General features: G+C 43.6%; 1 protein-coding gene and 1 pseudogene across 2 annotated transcripts; both read right to left on the bottom strand.

The window, feature by feature from the left end:
• Window positions 1-6670: 6670 nt before the first annotated feature.
• On the bottom strand, window positions 6671-10539 carry LOC147456480 (serine/threonine-protein kinase AFC3-like). Of its 2 annotated transcripts, XM_086514929.1 has the most exons (11): window positions 10248-10539; window positions 9702-9933; window positions 9435-9615; window positions 9270-9321; window positions 9069-9183; window positions 8872-8963; window positions 8625-8772; window positions 8438-8502; window positions 8246-8343; window positions 7672-7777; window positions 6671-7578 (listed from the first exon to the last, which is right to left on the bottom strand). In XM_086514929.1, the coding sequence occupies exons 1-11, from the start codon at window positions 10392-10394 to the stop codon at window positions 7435-7437; spliced, it is 1380 nt and encodes a 459-aa protein (XP_086371055.1). In that variant the 5' UTR covers window positions 10395-10539; the 3' UTR covers window positions 6671-7434. The 2 variants fall into 2 exon arrangements, with proteins under 2 accessions (XP_086371055.1, XP_086371056.1); XM_086514930.1 differs by lacking the exon at window positions 9702-9933 and having other exon boundaries at window positions 10248-10532.
• Window positions 10540-13180: 2641 nt separating this feature from the next.
• LOC147456481 (uncharacterized) lies at window positions 13181-19955 on the bottom strand (annotated as a pseudogene).
• Window positions 19956-22032: the final 2077 nt, after the last annotated feature.

Genomic DNA, 22032 nt, shown 5'->3' on the forward strand with positions numbered 1-22032 from the left:
CAAAAGGAGGTAGTCTATCAAAGAGCAATGTGCATCTAATGGAGCTTAAAAGACCTTAGGGTTAGCTTCATTAAAAACCTCCAATGGTTAGTGTTAAAAGTCCTTTGCAAGCTAGGATTGAGCTTGAGGTGGGAACCCAACCTAAACTTACTTTTGACCTTAGGCAAGCTAGGGTTGAGCTTGAGGTAGGAACCCGACCTAAACTTGAGATTGAGGTGGGAACTCCACGTAAGGTGCTTGTCATGCTTGATGACTATGGTACTTGAAGTACTTGTCATACTTAATGAGGAAGGTGCTTGAGAAGCTTCCTATGCATGGGGGGTAAGGTGCTTGAGTCAAAAAGAGACCCTACAAACATAATGAGGAAGTTGCTTGAGAAGCTTCCTATGCATGGGGGGTAAGGTGCTTGAGCCAAAAAGAGACCCTACAAAATTAATGAGGAAGTTGCTTGAGAAGCTTCCTATGCATGAAAGTCCCAAATTTAGGGGAATCTTTGACCTAACCTTCCACTCACCCAAAGTGCACCCCTTTTCTGAAAGGACACATGGGACACATGTCAGACTCTCACTAAGCTTAACCACATGGTGTGCTTGAATGCTATTAGTTGGTCTAAAGAGGGGTCCAATGAGCTTCTAGTTCCATCCAACAAATATCTAGATATTTTCAAGCTCTCTCTCTCTCTCTAAGGGGTAAGGAGGACACTTGTCAAAAGACTACCCATGTACTTGACTGCATGCTGCATGTGATTGGCTGAGGGGAGAGGGGTCCAATGAGCATGTGGAAAAGTTGCAACTCGCCCCAACCAAGCAAGGGGGGTTCTAGGGGGATATACACCACACACACACTCATTTTGTGAACCATTCTCACTTGGTGAAAGTTGAGGAACTCCACCTCCTTCTCCAAGCTTGTGAGAAGTGAGAGCCTACACCAACACTCTTGGCTATGGAATGCAAATCCAACCAAGATTCATGCTTCAATGCTTAAGCTTGCCATATTCTCCATCTTCATTACTATGCTATTATGTATGCTAGCAAGAAGAGTGATGATAAGTGAGGAACTATTTCTTTCTCCTATGAAATGTTTCTTCTTCCTCTTCCCTATCCTCATTCCCCGCTAGCTCTCTCCACCTTTGAACGTCTTTGAGGCTTGGGATAGTTGATGCTTTCTACAAAGTTTATGTTATGCTTGTGATGCATGAAGCTTTCCATCTTTATTGCATTGCCTAGGTCACAAGGAACACAAAGATTGTATTGTACCAAGTCTCTTGATGGGAGAAACTATAATACAAATGCCTATTGAAGGGGGGACCGGCTCCGTATGAATCCGGTCCTCAACTATTGTCATGTTCTCTAAACTCTCTCTCTTGCAAAAGTATTGTTCATGCCAAGTTAACGAAGTACCATGTTTATGTTGCTACCATCAATTAAGTTCACCCGCTATGCTCACAAAGTCATCTCACAAAAGTGCTTTATATAAATTCCTAATCCCGCTACTCTCAAAGTTCATAGCCCATTTCCCTTACACTTGAAGTCAAATCATGCCTACAAAGGAGGGGGCGTGCCATGCAAGTAGAGGATGAGAGAGAATGACCTTCCCCTTACCCAAGGGAGACCCCTTGCTTAAAGAGGCATATGGGACACATGTCGCTCCTAGCTAGTTTCCCCCATAGTGTGCCTAAAGCCTATTGGATGGCCTTGAGAGGGGTCCAATGAGCATTTAGTTTAATTAAACAATTATCTAGCTATTATCAAGCACTCTCTCTCAAAGGGGTAAGAGGACACTTGTCCAAATACCACCTAAGTTGCTTGAAATGCATTGTGCATGTAATTGGTTAGGCTTAGAGGGGTCCAATGAGCTTCAAGCTTGAGCTACAAGGAGAGGTCGATCAAAGCAAGCAAGGGGGGTGCTTGAGGGGGTATACTCCCTCTCACACACACTCACTTTCTCTCATTCTCACTTTGTGAAATTGCAAGAGTTCATCTCCTTCTTCAAGCTTGAGATGTTGAGAACCTACACCAACTCTCTTGTCTATGGAATGCAAATCCAACCAAGAGCCATGCTTCAATGCTATGCTAGCCATCTTCTTCATCTCCATTACTATGCTACTATGCTATGCTAATATACAAGAGTATTACAAGTGAGGAGTCTATTTCTTTCTCGTATGATACTTCTTCTTCCTCTTCCCTTCCCTCACTCCCTGCTAGCTCTCTCCACCTTTGAAGGTGTTTGAGGTCTGGGGATTGAGACCAGGGATATGTTAATGCTTTTGCAAGTTAATTAAGGGCATAATTTTGGTGTATGAATTCTACCGTCTTCATTGCACCAACGAGGTCTCAAGGAACACAATCTTGTATTGTACCAAGTCTCTCTTTATGGGGGAAACTATAATACAAAATCCTTTTGGAGGGGGGACCGGCTCCACATAAATTAAATCCGGTCCTCGAATGCTATCAATTTCTCTAACCCTTTCTCTCTCTCTTTTACAAGTATTGTTCATGCCAAGCTAATTAGGTGTAATGTTCATTTTGCTACCTTTGATCTATTACTCTTCTTATGCTCTTTAAGAATTCTCTTAAAGAAAATGCTCACTATCATAATTTTAATTTTTGCTACAGTCGATGTTATAGCCATATTCCATTACAATATTATTGTCTTCCCCTCCTATCAGAAATGAGGATATACAAAGAGCAAGAGCTACCGTAGCTCATGTCAGAAGGAAGATTGTGGCTCTAGAGATGGCCCTCTTCCTAAACCAACCAGGATGTTTAAGAAACCGTTACTAATCTCAAAGCAGGCAAATCTCTTGGTATTGATGGTATCCCCAATGAGTGTTATGTGGCTTATCAAGACTTTCTCACTGCTTATATATTGTTGTTCTTGAAAGAGGCACTCAGATAAGGAGCTCTTCTTGTATGCATAATTACTGGAGTTGTCAAACTCATACATAAAAAAACTCTCCAAGGAGGATCTAGGGAATTGGATACCAATTACATGAATGACTATTATTCTACAAGTGTAGAAGGGCTTTATATCAAGAACAAAGTTATCTTGGATGCAATAATTACCTTGTGGGAAGGGATGGAGTATGTTGATGAGTCTCGTCTAGACTTCTATTTATTAAAAATAGATTTGATAAAGCTTATAACTGAATTGAGTGGGATTTCATTATGCAGTCACAATATAATATGGGTATATGTAGGAGGTTCATAAAATATATCATATTCTTTTTTGGAAAGCCTTTGTCACAATAGAAAATAATGGAGAGTTAATAGACTGTATACCTCTCATGTGGTCTATTCGGCAGGGCTGCCCCCTGGCTCCTTTACTATATGTTGTTTTCTCTTATGCTTTGGGTTGGTTACTTAAACACTTCATGCAAGTTGGCAGAATTAAGGGTAGCACATGATTTATGGCTACAACAGTTTGTTGATGACACAAATGCAATTTCAAGAGTAGATTCTCAATAAGTGGATACCTTTATGGAATATTTTAACATCTTTTGTCTTGCAAGTGGCTCTCAAATTAATCACCATAAAACTGGATTTAAAGCTTCTAATGGGGTTATTTCTATTACTGTGGCTCAAGCAAGGCACCAGGTCATTCCATATGTTCTAATTTTTAGATTATTGGGAATCCCTATGGGCTTTAAAGCCACTATGGCTCAGAGGTGGAAGGGGCTTTTTGAGAAATCCACGGGGAAAATATTCATGTAGGAAGACTTTTCGCTTAACTTGTCTACTAGGATGTTTGGGCTCAACCATTATATTCTTCCTTCTTTGTTAAATTCCTAGCCTATTAGAGGCCAGTTAAATACCAACCGAAGCAAGTAATTTCCATCTCAAGGAGATTCCTTTGGGGAGGAACCAGTGATATTCCCAAAATCAGCAAGGTATCTTGGAACACACGTTGCTACCATAAGACTAGAGATGGGTTGCGACTGCTAGATTTTGGTGGACAAGCCACTAAAATGTCTGCAAAATGGATCAACATTTCTTTTTAATTCAAAGACACACCAAAAAGTTTTTCTTGCAGGAGTATAGAGCTTGGAACAACTTGGAGTTATGGGACTTGATTACCTCTCCTGCAGGTATTAAGCCAGCAGACTCTTCTTTCTCTACCAATTTATGGCAAGCTTGGTTTCAACTTAGGAAAAATTGGACTATCCCTTTCTCAATCTACTCAAGAATGGAGTGCCTATTGCAAGACTCAATATGGTATGGATACACTCCAAAGGAGCAAGGCAAGAAACCAAAAATCAATGCTCACAAATGTTTTAACAAAGTCATTAGAAGATGGAAGGACCTGTATGAAAATGGGCAATGGCTGACTGCTACCCAGATCCAACATAAGTTCAATCTTACAACAAGGTGTTTAGCTGAAGTGTTGGATAGACTATAGTATTTGACTCAGTGTTTGACAAGCATAGGTATGCGAAGGAAAGGTGCAATCACACTCCAAATTCTAACCGCACAAGCTTACGTGAACTTCTCAAAAATTCCCCCTTTTGAGCAATCCCTCAAAAAGAAGCTCAACATAGGTGGGGATTACAATGGAGCTGCAAGCAATGGATTTATAGGCTTAAGTGCTTATGGACCTTTTTTCTTCCAGTTCAACAAAGTATATTAAGCTGGTTGATTCTGCACGATGGATTGTGGACTGGAGAGAGGGCTCTCCAAGCCAAACAGGGGCCGGGACAACGTCCAAGATGTAGAGCAATGGAAGATCTTCAACAACTCTTTAAATATTTGACATGTAAAATGATCTTAGGTGCCGATCCTGGCATCCTTCCAATGTAACCAATCTACTTTTGATTTAGTTATCCACGCAATAGGGAGATGCTCAAAATTCTGCAAGATTGTTGTAAGACCCTTTGTCCTCATCCCTTCGCCACTCATGAGGTCCTCCTTGGAATTTGGAGGCAAATGGACATCCCTTTGTGGAATGTGTGGAGAAGCTTCTACTTATGGCATAGTTGATGTGCAAGGAAAGTGTTCGGTTTAGCAACTCTGACCTCAAAAAATCTTTTTCCCTAATATTTGAAATTAGAAGATCTGTAGCTGAGATGTTTTCCCACCTTAGGGAACCCCTTGTACTTCCTGCAAAGAATAGACATGGAAGAAATGGAGTAACAATGTTGAGATTCTACTCCAGAGAAAGATATATGATGAGAGATGATTGTCTAGAGATGATTGTCTAACCCTGTAAATTTTTCTTCTTTTTGGGACTGCTGAGGCCTCAAATGTATTTCCTCTTTTTCTTTAATACTTTTTTAGTTTGTCAAAAAAAAAAAGGATGGGTGGAGGAAGAAAGGGAACAAAACAAAAATAAGACCATCAAAAGCGAAAAGAAAGGCAAAGAAGAAGAAGAAGAGAGTCTTACCGTCATAGGAAACTATCCCAAGAGACCTTATAGATCTATCCGACAAGGAGAGTTGAACTCAAGACTTGTTATTCAAGAGGGAAATGGCATAACCAATCTACCACACTTGGTCGAAGAGTGGGTGTGCGTGTGTTTATAGGTGAGTGTTTTTCTATTTGTATGTGGGGGTGCGTGAGCTAGTGATGTGGGGGAGACGGAACAAGTGAGACACAATTTGGGAGAGAAGATTGAGGGTGTTAATGAGGACTGAAGATTGTGCGGTAGTAGGGGTGTGTGTGTGCGCGCGCGCCCACACGTGTGGGGTTTATGTGGGTGCACGTGCAAGAGGCGGTTTCCATTGCAAGCGCATGATCTAAGGGGAGACGATACGATGGAAACATGTGAGTAGACGCAACGTAAGGAAATCTGGCATTGTGTATGTGTGATGTGTTAGCATATATATCTTAGTTACCGTTCCGTTTTCTTTTTAATTATGACAGCATCTTTAGTCCAAAATTAGTCATTTTTGTTCCAAATTTCTCCCAAAACAACTCTCTGCACAAGAAATTTCCAAACATTAGTCACTGACATTAACTAATAGTCCAAATTTAGTCATTTTTCCCCCAAAATTTTCCAAATATTAGAGTCGCAGACATTAATTTAACATCAATTATGAAAGCTCTCATGGATCGGTTTTAGACCCAAAACATCCGAGTATTAAATTAGCATTGCGACAAAAAATTGCATGCCATCAGCAAAATTACACCAAATTGATGCTATTGGCAAGAACCAGTCGCCAACCAATAGATCATAGATGAAAAATCGTTATTTTTGAAATCCATAAAACCATGTTAGATCTGGGCTCAGAATGAAATTCTGATCGCTGGCAATATGCTTAATACAGCAGAGCAGGTATTGCTGATGTTTTCCTGACATAAATATCTAGATGGCATAAGCCGTCACGAATTGACCGAATCAAAATAACCAAGTTCCTAAGCCATTTCTACTTATTCAGGAACTACATATCTTCCAAATCATCTCGACACACTTCCGTATAGCTATGATCATCAGCATCAATATCTTCCATGTAGAAGCAGTCCTACTCAAGACCCAAAGCAAACCTGTAACAATTTTAGTAAACTCACTGCACACAGCTCCAATTTCAGTTGCAAAGCGTACTAAGCACTCAAATACAGTCTTTTACATCTAAAGCAGGCATTGCACTCAATTGACACAAGCATACGAATTGTCACATGATGATTACAACCAAAAATGTTGACACAGGCACACTAAACGACTTGATACTTTGAGGCAAAGATGAACCCACTCCATAAATTTCCTTCTTGGATCTACACAACTGGCCATTTTACACCGTATGTACATATCACAGCATTGTGACTACCACCCTAGTCTAGGGCAGGCATTTTCCGATACAACCCAAGTTACTAAGGCCAAGGAAAGGCAGCTTCTTGGAGCACCATATTTGAGACCATCCCACCATCATTGCTACCATTAGAAGCGTTTACACACTGACCCATCCCTTTTCGGATGTACAGGTGTGCATCATTCATACAAGCTGCCGAGTCCAAACTCGGATCCATACGCCTATTTCAAAGAGGCATTCAGCTTGGGTGCAAGAACTTCCCTGTTCAGCTCTTTGGCTGCCAATATCTCCACAGTCTTGGGCGCAAGAACTTCCCTGTTCAGCTCTTCGCCAGGCCTACGTGCAACACATACAACTTGGGCAGCCGCCTTGTGGTGAACATCCTTATTAACATAATGGCCAGCATCTGCTTTTTCAAAATCCTACAGGGATCATCGCAAGGTGACTCTGCTTCAGCAGGGATGCATACAATGTGTTCCCATCTCTCCAACGTCGCTTTTAACAATGCAGGCTACCTCACCTTCCAGGTGTGATCATAATTGCCAGCACCACGATGTTGAATGAAATACGGCTGAGGCTCGACATCCTGTGTTTGAGATGTTCACTTCTCATGGCACCACTGCCAGCCCTTCCCTGTGCTTACATTCACATTGTAACTCCAAGAGGAGCCATCCATACATGTAAATCTCATGTTAGTGCCGTGAAAACTCTTGGAAAAAAGAATGTTGCAAGGCCTCTCTCGCAGTGAGCCTGTTCAATGGATCATAGCGAAACATACGCTCCAACAGATTCACTAGTGAGCTTGGAACTTTTTCAAGGTGCTTCCCCAACAAATCCTGGAAATGCAAGACAATGATGGTTACACAACAGAAACTCCACTGCAGCACAGAAAAACCAGCCAACAGGCAAAGCATTTGCACAGCACAAACCCTGAGTTCGGAAAGGCGTTCCACAGCTCGAATACTCTCCTTTGTTGTATACCGATTGGGCCAATTCAATGTTCTCTCATGCCTGAAATACTTGTAAGCTTTTCCCCTGTCCAATTTACAACACAAAGTCATAACACATTGGAAAAGAAAATTGATACCCATAAAAAGAGCTGCTCTACTAATGAGCAGCCCACAGTTGTTAATCACCGTTACTCGCAACACATACATGAATAAACTCGATATTAAAAAATACAGTGAGCAGCAAATAAGAGGCAGACACAATCAATCATAGAAAAAAATACAGTGAGCAGCAAATAAGAGGCAGACACAATCAATCATAGAATGATGAAGATGAACTCCATAACAAAAACAAATCATCAAGTTCAACCACCTTTTGTTGTGAGAATTTTACTTCTTGCGCATTACAATGTCACTAAAAAAGATAATCAGGCACCCATTCCAATAGATTGTAGTAGTATGTTTCACTTCTCGAATATTACAATGTCATTGAAAGATCAGGTAAACAAAGGCCCACTCACTTACGGAGCCACCACTACTAGAGTATCACACTTACTTTGACCTTCTAACCAAATAAGAGGGGATTGGCCCAAAAACACATTCCATCATGGCCAAATGCTCTAGATTTTCATGTGTCTGAAACAAGACTTCACCCTACAGCAGGACACTGATAGTTAAGCATTGCACTAGCGCTACCATTCAAGTCCCGAAATTTTCACGCCATTGACAAAATCAAGTTAAGTAATACCGAGCAAAGCTCAACCATGATACAAGCCACGCTCCAAATATCACATGGGTAGCTCCACCCAGACCCTGAGATACATGAATATTCGTGTGAGCAACAATTAAGCATAATGCGTTGAGTTGAAAAAGTTCCGTTTGAGTTGAAAAAGTTCCTCAGGGCAGACAAACAAGAAGAGATTACTATTACTAACCCAAAATAACCTCAGGAGCACGATAGTGCCTGGTAGACACGATTGAAAAACTACACTCCCTGTCATATGTGGTGCTGCCAAAGTCAATCAGCTTTATCCTATTTGACTTAGGCACCCGTCTTGATTGGACTGAACACTTTGAGGTGTTCTGTGAGCGGCAAGAACAAAGGCAGGCAAAGAGCACGTTAGCTTATCAACTTTGTTAGGAGGTATGTATGTCATTCTGGGCACCCATTGATCAAAGTACCTTCCGGTCAACAACTTTCACATGATCGGGAGATACCAAAAGAACATTCTCCGGTTTTAGGTCTGTGTGAATGAGGCTCAAACTGTGCATGTCTGCATGGTCAAAACATTGCTGGTGAGCTAGCAAAAAATTAAATCCCTGAAAAGTATGCAGTTAGCAGCCATTCAAAGAGTCATTTTACATAAGCAGGCACACACATGCTACTGATTCCAAAAGCTGTCGTCCAAAGTCCCGGACTAGATCAATAGAAAATGGGCAGTAGTCATTAGCCCTCAAAAAGTCATACAAGCTTGGACCAAGCCTCTCAAATACCTGGAAGCAAATGCAAGTGAAGCTCAGGATAAAAGAACAGCTCAGATTCCATTAACTAGCCACAAATACCTATCCCTCTTACTCACTATGCAAATATGGTTTCTGTAATCAAACCATCTCCTGATCTGGACGCAACCTCTGTAGATAAAAAGAGACCCAATTAAAGCAACAAAAAGTTTCACCTCTCAAATAGTCCCAACAATGTGAGTTCCTAAAATCTTCTCAGACTAGAGAGAAACGAAGAGACCAACCTAGAGCCCGATCTGTCTTTTTCGGTAAGTGTGCGCAAAACATCAATTTCAATCATGGCAGCTTCCCTATATTTCTCGTCACTGCGTACAACTTTAATGGCGACAACTTCATCAGCATCTTGATCCCAGCATTCCAACACCCGCCCAAATGTGCCTTCACCCATTTTCTGTAAAATTTTGTCTGCACATGATCAATGCTATTTTAAGTGTTGCTGCAAATACTCAGGGATGAGCATGGCTCTTAAATTGCTCAATGCAACATTATACATCTTGGAGTCAAGCTTTCCCCAACATTGAAATTGAAGTGTCCACCCTGATCATCTTTGTGCGAGGGAGAAGATAATGAAGTCCCTGCAAGACATCGATCTCCAGACCCTTTTTGAACTTCTTTGGCATCAGTCTTGCAAACCTTCTTAGAGTCAACACTAAGACTGTCACCAGGGACAATAGAGGGGACCACTGCCTGCTTGTCTTGAGCAGATAGAAGCGAGGGATAAACCTAAAGGCAACGAAGCGCCATGAAAATAGACAGTGATCAACAAAAGAGCTAAAGGCAACGAAGCGCCATGAAAATAGACAGTGATCAACAAAAGAGCCAAAGAACCACCCTTCAAAATGGGCAAAATTCTTTAATCAGATGCAAGAACAAGCAGACGCCAAGATATCAAATAAGACCAAAAAAACGCACACCACCCACAATCCAAAGCATAAAAGCACACAAGTCCTAGGCAAGACCCTACTTCCGAATTGGCACAGCAACCTGACAATCCAAAAGAACGCAGAGGGTAAACGCAAGAGATCTACCAATGATACCTGAAGCAACTGGGACGCCAGCTGGAGTTGGAGGCGGGCCGCATCTGAAAGAAGCAAGGGATCCGGAACATCCCAGCCAAGACGCCGCCGCTTCGAAGGAGGGCCTGCTTCGGAAGAGGAGGGAAGAGAGACCAGGTCGACAGCCATGGACACAGCGCAGCAAGGAAGGAAGGAAGGAGAGGAAGGACATTCGAGAAGCACCGTGCGGTCCGTGATAATAACTTTTGTCCACAAACTAGTCTTCCTTTCTAGTCGAAACCGTCCGGCGCCCACCGACACACCTCTCTGTCTGAGGTCTCTCTCTCGACACAAAGCCTTTTTCACCATCAGCGCTGGGAAGGTAGTAGGGATAGACTTAGAGGGCTTTTACACGGAGAGTTTCAAAAAGGAACGTTCCTTTTGAGTTTTGCAATCCCACGCATCAAAAGGAACTCCCATTTATAGGAAGGGAAAGCCAATTTAAGTGTATCATTTCTATTTCCAACCACCCATCACGTCCAAACTACTCAAACTTTTGTGGTTTTGGAAAAGTTTTGCAAAAGGAACGATGACCACCTATATTCCCTCCACTTAGCTTCTTTTGGTGAGGGTGAGTTTCAGGCCGGGTTCAGACGACACGGTGGAAGCGAAGAGAAGCAACTTGTACCTTGTGCACGTTGGTTCAGACGACGCCAGTGGAAGAGAGGAGACGAACTGACAAAAGCAAGGTTTCGCCATACAACACAAGCGCGAACTCGTAATTCATTGGTCTGCTCAGGTTTACTTTGTCTTCTTCTTCGCGGCAATCCTCTCTTCCGAAGGGGGTGGTAGGGGAAAAGATATGGCGGGTCCGGAAGAGAGGAGGTTTTTGCACCTGCGAATCAGTTTACTACAACTCAGCTCCACTTCTTCTTCTCCCGCTCCGTCTGAACCGAGCTTTAGCACATGAGGCCGGACGACCGCCATACGACGGCTCCTTTATTCCAAGAATATACTCTGGCCGACCGGCGATATTGAGCACATGATAGCCGGTCGGCGCCCAATTGGTGGCCGGTCGTAAAGCCGCCGGGGGACTTGAGCACATGGATAGTGACCGGACGGAGACAATAAGCCCCAAGTCTCCCTAAAAAACATTTATTGAGTTTCTTTTTTTTTCTAGTTGCGTAGATGCGTGCTACGGGGGGAGATCCACTCCGTCAAAGTCACCTGAGATTCGAACCCAACCCCTCCACAGGCCATGCACACGTTCTCCTCGAAGGTTGCCCAAGCCTTTCAAGGATAGAATGCTTCTTTTTTAAAAAAAATGGCATGCAAGCATATGTCAATCAAACAGCACACACAAACAAACAGTGAAACAGATGAAGCCATAAAACACGCAAAACAAGCATATGAAACAAGCACATGATATAGTATGCACACACGTAGAAACATGCAACAATGCAAAAATAAAAAAGTGTACCGTCAGATCCAGCTATTCCTGCAAAACACACAAAAAAACAAGTCAGTTTGATTCGTCCAATCAATGCACACATTAAGATTTGCGCTCTCAATTTTGCACGATTCGCCTATTGAAATCCGTATATAGTGCCGTGCGCATTCTTAGGCTTGTTGCGCACTGACGCATCATCGCACGCCACCTCAAGGCCTCCTCCGCATTGGGGTGTGGGTCGATTTGCTCCAAAGGCTCCGGTTCACCCTGCAATTGCACAAAATTGTGCAATACGCAGCAAGTGCTAATAACCAAGGGAGTAAAGGGAAGATTTACATTGAGGTCGCGAAGAATGCACCATCGATTTTTAAATATACCAACTGCATTCTCAACCTTAACCCTACCCTTCGCAAAATGTCTATCAAAAACATTATTTTGTGGCATGTCTTGCCCACCTTTGGATTTATAAGCTTTGAGAAGAAAACTCGTTGGCTTATACGCTGAATCCCCCACAATATATGGCCTCACTCTCAAGCCGCTCACTTCTAGAGAGGCGTATTCAAAACCTTGTTCCGCTTCATTTGAGCATATATTGTAGACCCCTTAAAGACTGTGGAGTCGTGTGTGCCTCCTGGTGCACTACAAACCACATTCCAAAATATTTTTCTGGAGTCAACAATGCCCTGAAGAAGAATGTTGTGGAATCCATGGCGACATACTGTGCAGGAAAAAAGTCACCCTGAGGCTTACGTGCAAGCTTTATGTGAGTACCATCAACTGCACCACACATGTTCGGTAGGTCAGTAATGTCCTAAAAATCTTCTATGATCTTTGCTAATCGCCTTCCCGAAGGCGTCTCTAAGTGGGTCCGAACAAGCATTTCCTGAGTGGTGAGTGCTCTAATGATAAGGTTGGTGTACTTTCTAATGGTAGAATCTCACATCCCAAATAATTGACATAATGTTCTTGCGAAATGGCCATGTGCAAGTCTCCGTAGCACGCAACCAAGTGCTTGATCAGCTTGGATGAGAACCCTAGACCGTCCATGCACATCAGGACACGGGAGATGGGGCAAGATCAATTCTTTCAGCTCATGAAATGCCTCGTAAGACATCCTATAATACATCCTAAAAATAGCTTGACAGTTTACTCGCCCTGATGTCCAAATAGCTGAGTGGATGACGTTCCAAAATGTCACCTGCCTAGGGAAGCACCACCACATTCATGGCTCCATCCCAACCAAACCCTCCTCTATCAAACCAAACATGGATGCAATGCAACAGACTACACAACCAATCAACAAAAATACATAGACTGCATTCTATGCCTCCTACGATCTTGCCCTGGGTCTTCCTCACTAGGGGAAACAAGATGCAGATTTAGCAACAACAAAAGAAGCAGTTCAACTGCATCAATATCATCCATCCTACATTTCCAAAAAACAAAATAACGCATTAAAGAATAATACCAAGCAAAAGTCTGATTCCATTTAATTCCTCCCTCCCTCAAAACAATTTTATGGCGATTAGTAAAGTATCTTGGGTTCGATGACAATCTTTGTGAGGTCCAGTTGAAATTTTATGTACATCTCGCCATCCCGTCCATCCTGAGCTTCAACAACCTTTCCTCTTGGGCAGCCCGCTCCTTCTCGTAGTCTTTCATTGTTTGGGCCATCCCTTTCCTCCCCTCCCCGAGCACTTTGGCAATAGATCCTAGCGATGTGTGTTTGGGCTCTTTCACTTTTTGCACTTTAACTCCAGGAAGGTCTTGAAACTGAGGGATTCGTGTTGCATCCCTCGCATCCGCTGCGCATGCCACACTCGCAGTCTCCTCTACAATTGTCCCACCCTTGCCCCCTGTCTCCCCACCAATCTCTCCCTCCCCCTCATCCTCTCCATCATTGCAGCCATCTCCCTGTTGAGTGCCCTGACTCCCTGCATGAGTGCTTTGCGAGCTAGCACTATCAAAGGCTCCAGGAATCCCAACACATCCTGGAGTGGATGACCACAAAGTGTCGACCACCTCGAAGTATTCCCATGTGGACATTACCCCCTTAGTGGTTGTTGTTTTTTATTTTTCTTTTTTATATTTTTTTCTAAGAGTGTCTACGCGATTCCTGACCTGCTTTGGTGTAAAGGTGCTAGTGACCTCATTGTTTAATTGCAATGTAACTTTGTCCCAGTCTTTCGGTCTCAAATTGCCTTTGTTCACCTGAGACCATTGATCTTCGTAGTGTTTATGTCAGGACAAGGGTCCTGTACCCTAAGAACTAAGATAGTCATGGACTACGGCCAAGGGTCGGGCTAGGCAGTGTGGACAGGGGATCCGTCTAGGGCAAGGGGCTAGGAGCCCGCCTATATAAAGGGAGGTTGGGAGGAGGATCTCAAGGTTTAGTTCCCTAGTTCTTACACTGGTATCAGAGCTTAGGAGTCTCTCTTCCACTCTCTCTCTAGGCGTGGTCTCTTTAGGTCCCTAAAAGCAAGGTCTTTAGGTGAGAACCGTGGCTTTTTGGGAGGGCTTTTCCAAAAAATAGCATGTTTTCTTGCCAAAACCGCCTTTCCCATTTTGTAACGGTGTGTGTGGTGCATGTGTTCGCGAGGAATTTGGCTTGACTGCAGCGCCATGGGGAGGTAGAGGGTTACGCCACCATCTCGCGGCCATAGTCGACTTGAGCAAACCACACCATCACCATCTCCTACCTCGCAGCAAACGGCACGCTGTCTGTGAGCTTTTGCTTCAAAAAAAATTGTTATTTTCACATTGAGAGGCCCTTTGTCCATTAGCCTTAAGCCTTGGCCATTGGAAGTGGCTTTTCCCACAAGCAAGGAGGAGATTCACAGCAGCACAAGCAAGGCGAAGCAAACACTCGGCTTCCCATCGGATCTCACGAAGTCGGATTACGCTCAGTAATTGTAGGAAATTCCAGAACCTGCGTATTTTTCCGATTGCGACGAATTCAAGATGCGTTCAAGCAACATAATAGCCGAAGCTTCCAACAATTAAGCTTCTTTTCAAAGGAGAAGCTTCAACCATCTACACAGCACGCGTTTGGTCATCTTTGAAGGACGGGTGATAGTGCGGAGTTCGATTTGTACACCGCCGGTGCAAATTATTGTTTATTCGACGATTAAGTGCTACGACGCGCAAAGGGGAGTTCGTTATACTTTGCAAGTGCTACCAAAATCAGGTATTTTTTTCTGAGTACTTCTTTCACTGCACTATGTAGCCATGGATTCGGATATCAACATGACATTCGATTTTGAGCAAAGTACTCCCGATCGCACCAATGACGGCTCGCGGCCGGATCCTCTCAAGGAGAGTACCTGCGACGCTACGGCAGGAGAAGATACTTATGAATTGCTCGATATTCAAGAATTTCGTGCACTTCAGACACGCATGACAGTCATGGATGAAAATTTTAAGGCTTTAAATGAAAATGTTACTAAACTTTCCACATTATTCATTCAATTGATGCAACAGCAGACTAAGAGTACTGCTGACACCCACATGCATGAGCACGTTGGAACACAAGGGCAAGGCCCAATTAATGAAACACTGCATACTCTCACTACCAAAGAGGTAGATGATTTGTTGAAGAATTTTAAACCACTTGTTTTCAAGGGCGAAGACCGGGACAACAATAACGATGCAGTGAACATCTTTCTCAATAAATGGGATGGAATTCATGCCTTACGGCGTACTCCGGATGCAGTAAGAGCTCTGCAAACGAGCTTAACTCTGGAAGGCAAGGCCTACAAATGGTGGATGTCTCTCAAGGAGAAGAACATCATACCACAGAGTTGGGCAGCCTTTGAATCAATGTTTAGCAAGGAATTTTTGCCTACAAACGAGGCCGGTCGGAATTGGACCGCTTGGGACACGTGTTCCATGCACCGATTCCCGTCACTCCTTGAATATATCTCTCACTATAGGGATGTTATCCTCAAGTTGGAAGGCTTGGATACCTTTCAACAAGTACGAGGGTTCATAAGAGGTCTGATTCCATAACTTAAGAAGTATGTCAAATCCCAGGACCCTAAAACACTTGAGGAATCCATAGTGAAAGCACATATTCATGATGACCCTGATGATAAGAAAACACATAACAGTAATGTGCCTGCTAGTACACATAGTAACACACGCACTCAATACGAGCACAATAAAAGAAAATTTATAGTTGCTAACTCAGATGCATCTAAAAAACCCAAGGGGTCCAGGGGTCCTCTCTCTCCTGAGAATTTTGATAAGGCCAAGAAAGAGAAGCTATGTTTTCAATGCTTAGGAAGAGGCCATGGCAAAAAGGATAGTCCCAAGGGAAAATCTGCTGCCCAGGGGAAAGAGAAAGCAATGCACATGGTGCAACTACTGCCTCTCGGGTCTTCCTCCAAGTTCTCTACAGTGGAAGTAACACACACTGTGTTGGTGCATGAATGTTGTCTCACAGCTTCCCTGTGGCAACAAACCTTTGGACCACATGAGTTAGTACGTATGCACGGATATCTGCAAGGGCATAAGGTGCGCATCTTGGTAGATGACGGTGCTACGCACAATTTCATCAATTATGGATTGGTGAAAAAGCTCAAACTGACCCACCGCTACAAGGTAGCAGTGATGAATGGACATGATAGTGAAATATGGGATACTCAATGCCGAGCTGTTCCATTGGAAGTACAAGGGTACTCTACTTGTTTGGATTTTCAAGTTATGAACGTGGAAAGGGCTGATGTGGTTCTTGGTAGGGAGTGGTTGCATAGCCTAGGACCATCACTGAAGCGTAGCTATGAGCACAACAGTTTGATGTTTGATTCCCATGGCACACATGTGTTGTTGTTAGGAGAAAAGGATATACCATCATCACCACTGATTTATACTGCCGAGATTATGCAGCTCGTTTCTGATAATGAAATAGAACAGGTTTTCTTGTGTTACTCACTGTCTCATTTTCTTTCTAACATTGAGTCTGTTGAACATTCCTCAACGCCGCATGCTTCTCTCTCCTCTATTCCACCAATTTCTAATTCTACACAAGCAAACGTTGCTAATCAGTTACAAAAATTGTTAAAGGAATTTCAAGATGTCTTTCCTAATGATTTGCCATCAGGTTTACTGCCGACACGCTTAGTGCAACATGGCATTGACGTGGCTGCAAGTTGTAAACCTGTTAGTAAACCACCTTACCATATGAGTTACTCAGAGGCTGCTGAGGTGGAACGTCAGCTTGCTGACTACCTTAGCAGAGGGTTTATACAACCCAGTTCTTCACCATGGGCTTCGCCTATCCTTTTGGTGAAGAAAAAGGACGGCAGTATGCGCATGTGCGTAGACTATCGGGGTTTAAATGTGGTTACAATTAAGAACAAATACCCATTGCCAAGGGTAGATGATTTATTTGATAAGCTAACTCATGCTCGCATTTTTTCGAAAATCGACTTGCGGTCAGGATATCACCAAGTCCGTATTCGGCTCGCCGATATACCTAAGACTGCATTCCGAACACGGTTTGGACATTACGAGTTTTTGGTGATGCCCTTTGGGTTAACCAATGCGCCCGCGACATTCATGACACTTATGGATAGTGTCTTGAAATCGTATTTGGGTAAATTTTTCATTGTGTTCCTCGTTGACATTCTAGTTTATAGTGCTTCTAAAGAAGAGCACTTACAACATCTCAGGCAAGTGTTTGAGTTGTTACGTGCAAACAAGTTATATGCCAAGGAATCTAAATGTGATTTTCTCAAGGAGGAAATTCATTATTTTACAACTAATGGCCTATACATGGATCAATCCAAAGTGGATACCATCCGGAAATGGCCACCTCCTAAAAATCTAGAAGAATTACAGATCTTTTTAGGCTTTGTAGGTTTTTACCGAAGGTTCGTTAAAAACTATGCTCACTTGATGTACCTATGACAGACCAACTAAAAGGCAAAGGTAAGGCTTTTCAGTGGGGTTCCGCTCAACAGTAGAGTTTTCAAACACTCAAAGATGCATTAGCTACAACTCCTATACTGGCTATTGTAGATCCTTTGAAACCATTCGTTTTGGAAACGGATGCCAGTGACCGTGCTATTGGAGCAATCATGTTACAAGACGGACGGCCAATTGCATTTGAAAGTAAGAAGCTGGATGCAGCTCCGCAGAATTATTCTGCGTACAAACGCGAACTCTATGCAATAGTGTCTGCCTTAAAGACATGGCATCACTATCTGTATTGTGCTTAGTTCGAGATTGTGTTTGACCATGAAAGCATCAAATGGTTTACACAACAAACAGATTTAAAGGGTCGAAAAGCCAGGTGGGCCGAGATCCTTCAGGAATATGACGCCAAGTTAAGGTATCGCAAAGGCCGATACAATGTAGTGGCAGACGCTCTCAATCAAATGCCAGAGATCAATTCTCTCTTGTTCACAGAACTTCGTAGTGAATTTTAAGAATCTCTCAAGGGCAAATATGAGCAAGATGAAACATATTCCAAAGTGTGGAGCCATGTTCAAAAGAGGGATCCTTCTCACTCCAATGCAGGTAGTGTACAGTTAACCTCCACACCTAGTTCTCCTTTATCAAGTGATGAACTACAGCGATGGAAGCATTTTACCATCGACAATGGGTACCTACTCCACAAGGGGAGAGTTTGTGTACCGACGGACACAGACATTCGGCACCAAATTCTTTATGAATGTCATGCTAGTCCAAGTGCAGGGCACCGGGGGATTAGAAAAACTTATTCTCTCGTACGATGACAGTTTTACTGGCCAAGTCTACATGGCTTTGTTCAAGCTTATGTCTTGCATTGCCAAAAATGTCAAGTTAACAAAGTAGAGCGCCTGAAAGCAGGAGGACTCTTACATCCTTTGGAAATTCCCAATGGAAAATGGGAAAGTATCTCCATGGATTTGATTGTAGGTTTATCAACCACTATACGAGGTCATGACTCAGTATGGGTGGTCATAGACAGGTTGACTAAACTATGTAAGTTTCTTCTGACCAAATCAACGGTTAAGACAGCGGAACTAGCAAGGTTATTTGTGGCAATCTATACAAATTGTATGGGTTGCCAAGTAATATTGTTAGTGACCGTGACCCCAAGTTTAACAGCCACTTCTGGAGAGATGTATTTAAACGATTGGGTCAACCTTAGTACAGTTGATCATCCAGAAATAGATGGTCAAATGGAACGGGTTAACCAGGTGCTAGAGGATATGCTAAGAGCATACGTCAGCAAAAAACAGACAGATTGGGAAGAATACTTACCTATTCTCGAGTTTGCCTACAACAGTTCTAAGCATGTCACAACAGGTTTTAGTCCTTTCATGCTCATGTACGGGTTTCAACCTAGGTCACCAGTTACGGTGGGGTTGGCAACCGAAAAGCTCCAGCAGGCTAAGGATTTTCTCCAAGACCACATGGATATGCTGAAACTTGCTCGTCAGAATGTCCGGCAAGCACAAGATCGGTATGAGAAATACGCTGATGAGAAACGTCGGCAAGTTATCTTCGAAGAAGGGGAGGAAGTATTTTTACGTGTGCCAGAACATTCAGAAAGTCTGAAACTGGACCGACACCTAAATTATCTCCCCGATATTGTGGGCCTTTCAAAATACTCAAGTGAGTTGGTGATCGTGCCTACAAACTACTACTACCATCACATTCTCACATTCACCCGGTGTTTCATGTAAGCCATCTACAAAAGCGGTTACATGGGGACGACAACGTCATTGACCAATAGGTTTTAGTCGATTACATTGAACCTCCCACTTTATCACATGAACATGAACGCGTTATGGATTATCATGAGTTGCGTACACGACATCATGTACGACAACAAGCCTTAATCAAGTGGAAAGATCGACCTGAAGAAGGTGCCACTTGGGAAAACATTAGTGCTCTTAAGAAGAAGTTTCCCACTTTTGTTTTCGAGGACGAAAACTCTTCTTTAAGGGGGGATTAATGTCAGGACAAGGGTCCCGTACCCTAAGAACTAGGATAGTCATGGACTACGGCCAAGGGTCGGGCTAGGCAGTGTGGACAGGGGATCCGTCTAGGGCAAGGGGCTAGGAGCTTGCCTATATAAAGGGAGGTTGGGAGGAGGATCTCAAGGTCTAGTTCCCTAGTTCTTACAGTTTAAGCAAGGTCGATGTTGTGGTCTCGTCCCACACTGGTATCGCCACACGAGGGCGTTTAGCCCCCCTGGTCGACTCACTAGATGAGGTCATAGGAGGACGCAATGGAACAATAGATGGGGCAGTGGGTAGAAGAGAAGGCCTAACATTCAATGCGAGCATGGTCATAGAAGCCCCCATGCGAGGAGGCCTGAAGCCTTGGGGAATCAACGGGGAAACCGATGGAGGTTGGGATCTTGGCCGTAAGAAGGAAACACCCGGAACAACACTCAACTGGAAAGGGATGGTCGATTGGCTCAGTCCTATGTTCTCAATTGACTGACACTCTCTCAATGAGCCCCCCCAACCATCCTCCTGAAGCAACTGCATAAACCCTAGGTCTTCGTTCAATTGGGTTTCAAACATTGTTTCGTTACCACCCAACCCACTAGTCTCTCTCGAAGGAACACTCTCTTGGCGGCCTAACCCTCCCTCGTTAACCCTAGCCATTCGTTGACCACCCCTAGGTCGCTTTGGGATGCGTGCATTGTAGTGACTCATTGGTTTTTCGCCTGCAAATATCCCTAACAATCAATGACATTCATTCATAGACTCAAGAAGGAATACATGCATTTCACTTATTGGGAGACCCTCCTGTAAAACCAAAAGGCAATTTACACAAGCTGTCTATCAAGATCTTTTTTTCTGGAAATGCATAAAATAGTACTCATAAACTAAACATTAGGCTTGAGGTGCAATAATATTAGCAATAGTTAGTGATTGTGTGTGTGAGAAATGCATAAAAGATTTTTAAATTTTTTTGGAAATGCATAAAAGAGTACTCATAAACTAAACATTAAGCTTGAGGTGCAATAATGTGACAACAATAGTTAGTGAGTGTGTGTGTCTGTGTGAGATCAAGCAGCCTGCCTGTTAATAATATTAGTGTGTGTGTATGTGTGTGTGTGTGTGTGCGTGTGTGTAATTGAGCAGCATGGCGTGTATATTGGGGGGGTGGGGGGGGGGGGGGAGGGAGGTAAGTCAAATCGAATACCTGGATTAGCTGATTATCGCGAGCTTGTGAAGCTGCCGAAATGAACTCCTACATGCGTGTGTGGAGAACTGAAACAGAAGAAGCGCTGAATATGAAGGCTTTTGTCAGCAAGGGGATGGGGAGCCGTTGCGGCCTCTTGCTTTTGATTGGCCAGCCAAATATGGCATGGCTGGCTAGAGTGGGAGAGGCCTAACTCTTCTTGGCGAGCGGCCAACTAGAAAGGGCATGCCATGTCAGCGAATTTGAAGCCGTTCGGAGCAAATTTTGTCTTGTGCTCACTACAGGAGAAACTATACACATATTATGTATTTACAACCGGACATTACACCTTCAAGGATAGGGGAGGAGAATACACCCAAGAGAACGCAACCTGTGAGCCTCGAACCCTCAACCTTGAGATTACATCGCAAAGGTCTCACCAATTGAGCTACGCCTCTTTCAGAGGTAGTGGGTGGCCCTCGTCACTAATTGACACCTTCCTAGGGTGGTGGGATTAATGGCCCACATTAGGTGTCACGAGGCGGGTGCAATCTGGGCCGTCTGATCACCATTTGAACTCGGTGTGAACTAAGAGTGAACTCGAGAGGTATGTGCACCACACCGAATTTGGTGTGAACTCGACGTGAACTAAGTGTGAGCTTGGTGTGAACTTAGTGTGAACTTGGGAGGGTATGCACACTACACAAAGTTTGGTGTGAACTCAATGTGAACTCCATGTGAAGTAGGTGTGAGCCAGATGTAAACTTGTCTGCGACACCATGATCTATAAACTTACCACACACATACCTTTCAACGAATGCTCGATAGCTTAGCGGTTAGAGTCAATTCCAAGAGGGAGACGGTAGCGGGTTCAAGCCCCGGATCTAGAAAAGAGGAAATCTTTTGCATTCTGTAGGAAATCCAACGGTCACAATCAACTGGTTATCGTGAGCCATTGATCCCACCTCCCAAAAGGAGGTGTCAATTAGTGACGAGGGTGGGCGACAGCTCTCACACGCTTTTAAGCCACGAGTAGGGAGCGCTCTCTCCTAGCATGAGCACATAGGCTCCATCCAACCGGCTAAAATGAGGCCTACAGGTGCGAGCGCTGATATAGCGAGCATTTTTTGTGGCGGAGCATGGTTGGTTGACCGGTGTAGCCCAAGGCTCACCCTCCCCAACAGGGGTGTAGCCCAAGGCTCACCCTCCCCGACAGGCCTTCCTCACGCTCTGCATTCTCTTTCC

This window comes from Adiantum capillus-veneris, chromosome 6, assembly GCF_014529385.1.
Source record: "Adiantum capillus-veneris isolate H3 chromosome 6, ASM1452938v2, whole genome shotgun sequence".
Lineage (NCBI taxonomy): Eukaryota > Viridiplantae > Streptophyta > Polypodiopsida > Polypodiales > Pteridaceae > Adiantum > Adiantum capillus-veneris.